This window comes from Pantherophis guttatus, chromosome 8 (genome assembly GCF_059756535.1).
Source record: "Pantherophis guttatus breed Tessera chromosome 8, ASM5975653v1, whole genome shotgun sequence".
Classification (NCBI taxonomy): Eukaryota; Metazoa; Chordata; class Lepidosauria; order Squamata; family Colubridae; genus Pantherophis; species Pantherophis guttatus.
In genome coordinates this window covers 21,881,045-21,893,433 of record NC_142070.1, presented here as the reverse complement: position 1 = coordinate 21,893,433, position 12,389 = coordinate 21,881,045, and the positions used below count along the sequence as shown (strand labels likewise).

Genomic DNA, 12,389 nt, shown 5'->3' with positions numbered 1-12,389 from the left:
AATAGAATAGAATAGAATAGAATAGAATAGAATAGAATAGAATAGAATAGAATAGAATAGAATAGAATTTTTTATTGGCCAAGTGTGATTGGACACACAAGGAATTTGTCTTGGTGCATATGCCCTCAGTGTACATAAAAGAAAAGATATGTTCATCAAGAATCATAAGGTACAATACTTAATGATAGTCATAGGGTACAAATAAACAATCAGGAAACAATATCAATATAAATAAATAATACCGGATACTCTGTTTATAAAAATCACTATAGATCTAGACCAAACTAAAACATATTTAAACACAGATAGTAATTTAGAAATTTTAGATGCTGCTAATGCATCCAGAGCAAGTTGTGATAGCAAGGGAAGTTTTAATTGAACATTCTGCATCTTTGTAAGATTAGATAATCCAAATTCCTCTTGCAGTAATTGAAATGGTTTAAAAACCTGATAAGCAATCAAGCAATCTGAAATATTAATACATTTTTTCATATAATTCTTTGTTTCTTTGAAGACCTTTCATTTCTCATCCAAGAAGCTTCCGAAGAGCTCTTGGATGAGAAGTGAAACGTCTTTCAAAGCAAAACCAGAAAGTCCAGTTGCTTCTTGAAAAAAAAAAAAATCACCTTTGGGACATACTTGAACTTGTATTAGGAAAAACCTGTTTGCTGCAGATAACCATGCTTGGCCTGTTGTATAACTTTCACCTCCATGTTCATTTTTATCAAAAAGCGCTGCCTCTGAGCCTTACTGCGCTCATTTGATACTTTTTCAATCGATCAGCGAATCTCTCTCTCCCCCCCCCCCATCTTCTAAATACACACATTTAGAAACAGTCATCAGGACTTATTTAAGTATTACCATCAACTGATTAATTTTCCATCCCAAATACCTCAATTTTTTAAGAAAAGTGCTTTCACTAATGGTGGCATACCATTTTCCTACGTTTAATTGGCTTGCCTGGAAGCCTTTGAAGGAGCCTTGAAATACTGTATATGGAGAATGAAGACAGAATGCTTCCCTGCTGAAATAACGCTGAAATTGCTCTTGTCCACTATGGGGAAAGATTTTTGTTACCTATAAACACTCAAGACAAAGACAAAGGCTCTCTGAGTTAAGCCCAAGTTTGGTTGACTTCCATAAACACAAGGGGCTTTTGGCCATATTACAGAAAACAGGTCTAAGGCCCGGAGGGACCCAGTGTTAGTGGGAAAAGGCCAATGGGGCTCAAGGGGCGGGAAACAGAGCATGGGGCATCTTGTTTGGACATTGCATACTAGAGGTTATAATGGGTAGTAGAGATCAAATTTATATTTTTTCTTCTAGTAAATAAGTGCCTGTGATTGATGATGCCTTCTGTGGAAGCTGTTTTGTGTGAGCAAGACTTCCAAATGTGTGTATACTCCAAAAGTTGGGGATAAAGCAAAGTTGCCTTCTTCTTTTGATATTAACTCTTGTAGGATCTTGGAAAGATGTCTCACGCTAAATGACATACAGCGCACAAATAATTTTGTTAAGCCAATTTTATTGGTTACACTATAGCAAAATTTTACTAACATATACACCGTTCCCAACTACTCTCCAAGCCTTACCAGAGTAGCTGCTCAATAAAGGGACTGGAAAATATGAGTTGAAGACAAGTCTAAGTGGGAGATAGGTAGACAACAGCGAAAGACCTAAAAGCCAAGTTGATGAGAAAATCATTTGGAGAAAATCTATCCATATAGTCACTAGGAAGTAACACATGATTTGATAGCAACAAAACAATTTCTATTTTTATTAATTTAGACCAAATACGTACTGTCAATTCATTTCATGCACACACAGACACACATTTTATTCACTATCTTATTAAACCTTCACACAATTTCAGCATTTTTATTTGAATTGATAATGAATAGCAGATCAGGTAACAATTATACAGTTTGTTCCCCCTAATTACATATTGTGTCCTTATGGTCTATAGCAAAGTTGGGCATTTGTTTTGCTGCCAGGACAACCTGTGCTGCTTCAAGTTTCAATCACAGACACACAATTGCTGTGGAGTTTAGCAGTTTTACTTCCAGGCTGAAGAGATAAAACAGTGACCAAAAATGTAACCAAAACAGAAACTTGCATGAAGTGGTTTTTTTTAAACAAGAGAACACAAAAAAATAGTCCAAATCCATTCCAGGGTTCTGAGAACCATGTCAGGATTGTCAGACAGTTTAGAAGTCAGAGGTTCAAGATTTCTTATACAAATACAGGAACATTACACAAGACGCCCCCTTATCCCCATGTAAACTGTTGAAACCATTTGCTATAATAAGGCATGGAAGGGTTTATGTTGGTTTTTTTTGTAGAAGTGAGGTTTTATTTATTTAATTTCTGTAGTTGCCCAAATCAATTAAGTGACTCTGGGTGGCTTACAATTCTAAAATTATTAAACAAAACAATTTTAAAAACATTAAAATAATAAAAATACCCACAAAATAAATAAGCTCAAATAATAGCTCTGATTGTCAATAAACTAATCATAAAGCCAAGTATTAGGGCCCTTAATACATTCTGAGCCCCAGACATAACAAAATTTTTAAAGCTTTGCAAAAAGCCAATAGGGTTGGAAACCATTCTAATCTCCACTGAAGATGGCATTTAATTTTGTTGTCCGAGGTGCAATGACAACTAAACTAAACTAAACTAAACTAAACTGAACTGAACTGAACTGAACTGAACTGAACTGAACTGAACTGAACTGAACTGAATACCCCATAAGGCAGAGGCTACAGCATAAATACTATCTGCAGCATGTCCAATCTGTTGGACCGGATTGGACGGATGGAAAACCTTGGAAAAAGATGATAATTTGGTTTTTTGCATGTACTCACTGGCTGGCTGGCTGCTAAATGTAGATAGGAGTCACTAAAAATAAGTAATATTCTTGGCACTGGATTTTCTTGTGTATTTCATTTATCAGTCTCCCAGAACTCTTGAACCTTTGTTCTGGTGGTTTGAGAAAGGTTTGTAAACAGCATTGATGGTGGCATTTCTTGGAATTATTCTCTTCTTCAAAGGAAAACTACATTGGGACCTTTTTTATGAGACATCTCACAACTCAGTTCTTCATCATTATTTTACCAGCTGAAAATTATCTCATTTCCTGTTATCCTGGAGAACATTTTCAGCGATAGTAAAAATCATAGTAGGTAACTAGCTCATTGGCTTAGCTACCTACACTTTTCCCCTCACATAGATAGATCAGTGTTTTTCAACCTTGACAATTTAAAAATGTGGATTGGCTGAGGAATTCTGGGAGTTGTTACATATTTCTTTACCTTATTTATCATTTTGTAACCTGAAATTTCCTCCAGTTCATAGTTCATATCATTGTCCAATACAGTGGTGGATTGCTACCGGTTCGCCCCGGATTGGGGAGGCTCCGCCCACCCACCCAGACGCTTCTGTGCATGCGCAGAAGCAGCACGTGCAAGTGCGCACATACCCACAAGCGAACCGGTAGCGACGGGTTTTGAAACCCGCCCCTGATCCAGTATCATACATTTCAAGAAAGATCCTTGTTCTTCATGATCAGAAATATAAAAAATGCAAACATTGCTTTTTAAAAAACCAAGTGATAAAAAAAAGAATCTCAGTTGTGTGTTTTTAAGCAGAAATGCAGTATTTTTCTCTAGAAAGAAACTGATAGTAAGCATTTGTATATTTCTAGCAATAGTTCTTACATGGTTAAGTATGCAGACAAGGGACTTACAGAATTAATGGAAATATTTGGGACACCAGATATAAAATTTAAGTTTTACAAACAACCCCTTCACCAGATAGGAAACTAACAATGTAAACTGCTTTGTTAGAAAATTGGATTCTGTTCATGGAGAAATCCTAGAGGGTCAGGAGGATGGAGAAAAGGAATTTACATTTTATGTGACTATACAATGTCTAAGAATGTTTTGATTTCAGCCCATTTCTTTAACAGAATAAATAGTTGGTATACACTTTAATCTAGCATCATTTGCTGTACCCTTGTTTGTTTGCCTGGGTCCTTTGGAGCAAATGATATTTTCTAGCACATACAGCTTAATACTATGTAAAATGTGGACCATGACCACCTAATGTTACTCTTGCACATGGGAATCTGAACTTAACTATGTACAAGATGTATAGGTAGATTGGATACACATGCCAAGAAGAACTGGAAAATATGGGGGAAAGCATTAGATTATTTGAAGTTCAAAGTGCTATACTGTTCATGTAACATGAACTAATTTGTTTAAGGGAAGATCTGGTTTAGTAGCAAATAGTTTAATTACTATAGTTCATTTAATGCAGCCAGTTATTACTCAACATCATGAATTTTGCAAATAAGATAGTTCTCAGACTGAACTGTTCTATATTTCAAAATATAAATACATAATGCTATAATTTCTAAATCACAGACAAGCCAATTATATATAATCTGTATCACTTCTGAAAAGCAGAAAACACTCTACTCCTAGTTTGTAGATCTCTAATCATTATCAAAGAAGGCTATCTGAAGTTCTGTATAAAAGTGATTCCTGTACACACTCAATTTTCAAACTGAGCTACCGGCTTGCATGCAAATTCCTAAACCCACATAAGACCAAAATCATTACCATCTTTGACAACCTCCAAAAATTCCCAGTTTTGTGGCAGTCTGGGAATACTCCCAACTTGTTTAAAATCTGTTAAATCTGTAGTGTTGATACACTGTAGTTAGAATAAAGGGATGTCTGTCTGTCTGTCTGTCTGTCTGTCTGTCTGTCTGTCTGTCTGTCTATCTATCTATCTATCTATCTATCTATCTATCTATCTATCTATCATCTATCTATCATCTATCTAATATTTGTTACATTTCCTGCACTTCTGGGAAAAATAATTCTGCTATGATTACAAAGCATAGATATAGTACATTTTTGTTATATAAAACACATTACCAAACATCTAGCACAAAGTATAAATTTAATATAATCTAAAAATATACTAAAATATAACCCTATGATTATTACAAGACTGAAAGCCCGACATATACATATACAAATGGACTTCCTTTTAGTCACAGCATATTTAGGAGTTTGCTAGACTTCCTTTTTCCTGAGTATTAAAGGGCCCACATTATCTCCCGTTGACTCGTTGTGTTTGTTGTGAGAGCCATCACAGACAGGGAACTGAAACAAAAACAAACAGAGAAAAAATAGGTGACCTGCAATGTTAGTGGTTTTAGGACTATAATTGAGATTAAGGGAGAGGTTACTCTCAAATACATTAAGAAACACAATACATACTCAGATGAGGTTGGTAGGCTAGTGTGGGTAATAGATCACCAAGGATGAGAAGTATCCAAAATGTAAACTGAAATCTAAATGATACTCTTGGTGCTTTAAATTATGTACTATGTTTATTCATCACCAATACTAAGAGCTATTGAACAAATTCAGCATCTAATGTGTATGCTTTAAAACAATGGCTTATACAGGAGTTAGAAGTGGTCAGAAATGAACAGCTACAAACATATTCTGTCCAAATTCTATTCCTATTTAGTTTAACCTCAACAATTAGCTTGGCTTGGCATATGTTAAGGTATAAAGTGTGGTTTACAAATCACAGTAGGCTTGGTTTAAAATATCTTCATTGCTAAACCACATTACTTTGAAATTTCAATTGGTGGATTCTGCTTAGTGTAATCCACATGTTAAAAGAATTGAGTTATAGTTGCCAATTTGAACACGTTAAATCATAAATAACAAGATTACATTTGGCTCTATATCCAAATTCAGTTATGGTTTATGATCACATGGCATAACAAGACATGATTTATAACAATTGTACAACAATTATAACTATGGAATGGCATGCTATCCTTAGCCAGTTAAATAAAATGGACAAATCGTATCTGTATCATAGCTGTTGTTCTTCTCCAGCAAATTCACCCTTGCAGTTCAGCAACATGTCAGAAACTAAATGAAAGCAAAGAGCTTTAAAATCATGGTGAACACATATGAATTTGCCAAGCTACCAGGGCCAAGCTAGATGTCCATGCAATTTATGTGCTCACAAAAGCATATATAAAGCTCTCAGGCATTTAGCTACAGAATAAATTTTAAAATGCAGGTCTTTAGTAGTATATAATCGCCGTAGCCAGGATGACTTTTTATCAGGTTCGCCTGATTCGCCAGTTGTATCCCTTTCTGGATCGGGACTCGTTACGCACGGTCACTCACGCCCTTGTCACCTCACGCCTGGATTATTGTAATGCTCTCTACATGGGGCTCCCCTTGAGAAGCACCCGAAGGCTCCAACTGGTCCAGAATGCGGCCGCGCGGGTGGTAATGGGAGCAATGTGGCGCTCTCATGTAACCCCCCTCCTGCGCGAGCTGCACTGGCTCCCAGTGGTCTTCCGGGTGCGCTTCAAGGTTTTGGTTACTATCTTTAGAGCACTCCATGGCTCAGGACCAGGGTACTTACGAGACCGCCTCCTGCCACCAATAGCCTCTCACCGACCAGTTCGCTCCCATAGAGAGGGACTCCTCAGGGTGCCGTCGGCCAAACAATGTCGACTGACGGCCCCCAGGGGGAGAGCCTTTTCTGTGGGGGCACCTACCATCTGGAACGGACTTCCCCCGGAGTTACGAAACATCCAAGACTTACGCATATTCCGCCGTGCCCTGAAAACATTTCTATTCCAACAAGCTGGTCTGGCCTAACTCTCCCTTTTTAATTGGCTTTTAAACTGGCTTTTAAATTGGGTTTTAAACCTCTTTAGATAAATTTGGATGTTTTTTAATCTTTGAGCCTAAATTACTTAATCTGTTTCTTAATAGTTTTTAACTTCTATATGTATTTGTATTTATTATGGCTGTTCACCGCCCTGAGTCCTTCGGGAGTAGGGCGGTATACAAATATGAAAAAATAAATAAATAAATAAATAATCAACACTAGTTTTGGCAAAAGTAAAAAAAAAGTATTAATTCTTCACTAGTGATAAACAGTCTGCAAGAGCATTCTACCCTGAAGCGCACAATCGTGACTTTTAAAAGAAGCAAAGCACTCTATATCATAAAAGACAAGAATGATCTTAAGTAAAAAGGGTATAGCAAATTCAATAAAACAACTCACTGTTTTAGAGCGCCAGCATCTGCAATACACTGCCTTAGTGTGACATAGATCCTCAATGTTGATTTCGTTTACTACTTTGGGATTCTCCTTCTGGATCTTGAGATTAATCAAGCTGTCCTTCTGCTGTTTCTTCTTGAGAAGGAATGGACGAATAGCAAGATATCCGAGCAGAGCAAGGATACCCAGGAAAGGCAATAACCGCAGCCATTCTGAAACTGAGCACATGCCACAACCATATTATAGAGCAGTATTCTGCAATAACCATTATACAAACATCTACAAATATTTATTCCCTTGTTAATTATCCCAGTGCCAGGACTAGCATTCCAAAGGATTGAGAATGGTTAGGAGAAAAAAAAAAACAATGTGTGAAACACATTAATCTTGTCAGTTTTGAGCCAGAAAGCACACTTTCAGTCCCATAATTTTGTACTGTGCAAACTGCTTCATTTAATAACAAAGATGCTGATCTCAATTGTGGTCACTAAACAAGGATTACCTATACATCTAATACAGCATCTTGAATGGGGACAGAAATTTCCCTCTGTCAGGCAGTCACATATCCTCTGCAGAGAACAGATACAAATTGTAGAACAATACCACCAAAATTGGGACATTATAGGCCTTCAGTTGATTTTGATATTAAAGTCAGAGTAGATCATCTCTGCACCTCCAAATGTTGCTGAACTAAACTTCAACTATCTTATACTCTGGCTATGCTGGCTACAGGGACACAATGGCTCAGTGACTAGGATGCTGAGCTTGTTGATCAAAAGGTCAGCAGTTCAGCGGTCCAAATCCCTAGTGCGCGTAATGGGGTGAGCTCCCATTACTTGTCCCAGCTTCTGCCAACCTAGAACATTAAAAAGCACATAAAAATGCAAGTAGAAAAATGGGGACCACCTTTGGTGGGAAGGTAACAACGTTCTGTGCGCCTTTGGCATTTAGTCATACTAGCCATATGACCACGGAGACGTCTTCGGACAGCGCTGGCTCTTTGGCTTTGAAGCAGAGATGAGCACTGCCTCCTAGAGTCTGAATGATTAGCATATATGTGCAAGGGGAACTTTTACGTTTACCTTTTACCACCAAATTAAGCATAAAAAGCAGGGTCATTTTGGAATGATATGGTATATTAGAATTCTTTGGAACAAAAATAGGAAACGAGCAGAAAGGTATAACTAAGAGCACAATCTAAACGAAGTGGAAATCATTTTTTGCACTTTCTGCTGAAGTCAAACATTAATTAACAAGGAACTAGTAGAAAAGGAAAATATAAAAATATAATCCAAGTTGGTTTGTCATACAAAGACACTCTATATAGTATGTCAAAAGAAGATCCAGCATATCCTTTCAAGTTGTATTTTGTGCTGCTTTCCTTTGGTTCCCCATAACACATTGGATTAGGTAAAAAAAGTACCAAATAGTTCATGGGCCAGCATATTTTTTGTTTCATTACTTTAATATTTAAATAAATGGAAAAAAGAGCTAAGTGGGGGGTAATCACAAAGACAGACCAGAAAGAAGAAAAGGTTTTGACATTTAAATATAGATTTAGTCTTTTAAACCATAACACTTTTCCTTTTATGTCCTAATGTTTTCCAAAATGAATCTTAACTGCAGCCTTTACTACAGAAAATACAACAGAACTATAGCTAAAAAGGGAGCCAAGGTACTGCCATGATATGAGAAGGTAAAATAACAGCTTTCTAAATGTTGTTGTTTGACTTTATGATTTTTATTCTGTGGAGAAATTAATGTAAAACTACAAGCTCAAAGAGAATGCTGAAGTCAAGAAAGCTGAAACCCCTATCATGATATGATAGGCAAATTTAAACAAAGAAATTATAGGGATTGATCATATATAGATATAAATATAGAGGGAGATAGAGATATAAAATCTTCCTACAATAACAAGATAGCAATAGCACTTAGAATTATATACCGCTTCACAGTGCTTTACGCCCCTCTAGCGTGGATAAAAATCTATTATTATTATTTTAAAATCAGATTTTTTTATTTAAATTGGATTTTTTTACATTTTTATCCAATTTATTTTAATAAAATGCTTTTGGAGTAAAAATCTATCTAAAGATAGTTTTCTATTTAAGATACATTAATAATTTATTCAGTATGAAATGTAGCAGTTATGTAACATGAGGCTGTATATTCTGCAATATTGGGATTGTCATTGAGTCAACAGCGGGTCAGAGGAGGAGCTGATGCGGGACAGAGATGACAGTTTAACTTTTTTAACTTTAACTTTTATTAGATTTCTATACCGCCCTTCTCCCGAAGGACTCAGGGCGGTGTACAGCCATATTAAAACACAAATAAGTTACAAAATTTTAAAAAACCGTTAAAATCGAATATACAAAAATTTGGCCCACAAATTTAAAACTAACATACCCATTTAAAATTCATATTCATGTTAGGCCAGCCTGGCTTGTTGAAATAAGAGGGTCTTCAGTTGCTCTTTAAAAATTATTATTTAAATCGAGTTGATTTAAATCAAGCCTTTTTACTAGTGATTTAAATGATTTAAATTGTGATTTAAATCAACTCGATTTAAATCAAATCTACCCTGCAGCCCCCTCTAAGCGGTTTACAGAGTCAGCATATTTCCCCCAACAATCTGAGTCTTCATTTTACCAACCTCGTCGGAAGGATGGAAGGCTGAGTCAACCTTGAGCAGGTGAGAACTGAACTGCCAAACTGCTGGCAGCCAGTGATCAGCAGAAGTATCCCGCAGTACTGCATTCTAACCACTGTGCCACCGAGGCTCATAAAATAGTACAGGAATGCTTCTATGTAAGAACAATAGCCTTCAAGTGATATTTTACATAATTAACTACAGTGGCATTTTAACCATTTGTTTGTTGAGATAAAAATACATACTAAAACTAAAATCCTGGTTATTGTCATTTGCACAGAAACATTAGAGCACATTAAAAGTACTTAATCTCTTGATAAATTACACAATTTCTACAAAATATCAATATTGGTATAGAAAATAATTATTTGTATATAACAACTTGTGTTCATCTCTTACCACTGTTATACTTAAAACCTCTATTTGCATAATAAAAGATGTAATGGTTCCATTATTAAATGAAAAATAAAATAAAAAAAGGACTTATTGAACACTACCTATTGATCCAATTAATATAAAGAAATGAAAAGCTAATTTCAGCTACAATTCAAAGCACTTGTCCACTTCCAACAAAGCCATAAATTCTGATTTTGATTTTTTCCAAATGAATAAAGTATTTTTATAAAAAGTTTTAATCCCAGTTTTATACTTTTTATAAATAACTCACAGTGGCAAACATCTAATTCTCCTTTGTCATCTTGTTTTTTCCACAACAACCCTATTAGGTAGTTTGGGCTGAGAGACAGTGATAGGTTCAAAGTTACCCAATTAGTTTTCTTGCTTAAAGGAATTAGAACTCAGTCTCCTGGTTTCTAGCCTACTAACTTAACCGATAGACCAAACTGGCTCTCAACAGAGATCAATCAATATTATCAAGAATTTGATGATCTTTTATAAAACCAGATTGGGTAGGATGGATTATTAATCTGTCTTTAACATATGTGCCAGGATCATTAAATGTTCAACAAGAATATAAAATCATTCATGTTGTGTTTTACTTAATTACTTCATACACCACCTCAGTTTAGGTTTTTGACTAGTTGCAGGTACAGAATATTATGGGAAGTCAATCACTGTCTTACAGTCAGCATATTGTGTTATCCAGGCCATTGTGTTAATTCATCAAATTGTTCATTAGTTTTATATAGCATGTTGTATAGTCCAAGACACAATTACTGTGTCTTGAAACTTTTCCATTATTAGTCAAAAATCTGTTCCGCAAAGTAACTGCACAATACTTTTTTTTAGAAACATCCTTCCATGGAAGCATCATCTTACCTCATGACCATAAGAAAACACCATATTCATATAGAGAAGCAGGGATGGGCTTCTCTGTCTACTGTAACTGTATCAACAAGAGATGTCTAGCCTGATGCAACAGCACATACAAATGGAACAGGAAGAGGCATAAAATTATGGGCCTGAAGGTGACTTTCCCTGTGAAATTGCTATAGGAAAGTCCTCTGTTCTTCACAATTTGATAGATAAAATTTCCAAAGCTGCTCTGCATTCAGTCAAGACAGGCAGGTTGAACAAGATTCCTTTTCTCTCAAGGCATTTTATCCTCTACCCCATATTGGCCTTTCAACTGTGTTTATCACTTCTAAAGAGTTTTTAAATGTGTAGTCATGTAGAGTCTACAGAATCAACACACTCATTGGAGTGAAGCTTACTTATCTCTCCAAACCTCTGAATTTATTAGGCAACGACTTGCCTTCTGGGTACTCTAATTCGGGAGGTTTTAAAGAAAAGATTGGACAACCATTTATTTGAAATGGTACGGGGATTCCTGCCTGAGCAGAACTAGAGACCTCCAAGGTCCCTTCTAACTCCGCTAGTCCACCGGCTTCGTGGATTGTTCCAAGCCAGTCGTGAGGAACCAGCCACAAACGAACCACGTGTGAACCCGAGTGACATTCATTCTTTCTGCTTCAACGCCAATTCGTCTTCTGCCTTCTTCCCAGCCCTGGAACCGAGCCAGCAAAGCGAGTAGCCGCAGAAAAGGGGGGGAACCAAGAGGCTGCGCGCCCGTCTCGGAGGCAGCCTCGCGTGTGGGGGGGGAAAGGGGGGACTGTGTAGCCCAAGGCAGCTACAGGGCGCAGGCGCAGGAGGCTGCCCGACTCGGTCCCCATTGAATCCGACGGAGTTGATTTCCCGACTGACTTTCTGCAAGTGGCGAGAAACTCGGACCTTCCCTCAGACGTCGGGCTTCTCCCAAAGGGGGGGGGGCGGGGGGGTTCTCATCACACACACACACACACACACACACACAGAGCGCCCTCCTTTCCCAAACAACCCTGCGCTGCCCGCTAACCTGAGAGTCTCAGGAAGCCGCCGACGCTCTCCGGCAGCGGCAGGCGCTTGAGGTAAGCAGGCAGCTGCACTTTGACGATGCGGGCCAAGCTATCCAGCACCATGGCGCCGGGCGAGGGTTCCGCGGGGCGGGGCCGGGCTGGACGCTGCTGGGCTACCTCCGGTTCGCGCGGCGGACTTCCATGCCAGCCTCGGACTTTTGCCCTTCTTTCTTTCCCCGCACAGAAGCAGTGGCTCTCCCGGCCACGGAGCATGCGCGTCACCTGCGGGGTGGGGGCAGGAGGGAGAGGCCTAC

General features: G+C 37.7%; 1 protein-coding gene across 1 annotated transcript; it reads right to left on the bottom strand.

The window, feature by feature from the left end:
- Positions 1 to 1,508: 1,508 nt before the first annotated feature.
- Positions 1,509 to 12,361, bottom strand: LOC117679896 (CDGSH iron-sulfur domain-containing protein 2A). The gene is made up of 3 exons (XM_034442199.3): positions 12,096 to 12,361; positions 7,129 to 7,343; positions 1,509 to 5,180 (listed from the first exon to the last, which is right to left on the bottom strand). The coding sequence occupies exons 1-3, from the start codon at positions 12,346 to 12,348 to the stop codon at positions 5,091 to 5,093; spliced, it is 558 nt and encodes a 185-aa protein (XP_034298090.2). The 5' UTR covers positions 12,349 to 12,361; the 3' UTR covers positions 1,509 to 5,090.
- Between the last annotated feature and the right edge of the window lie 28 nt (positions 12,362 to 12,389).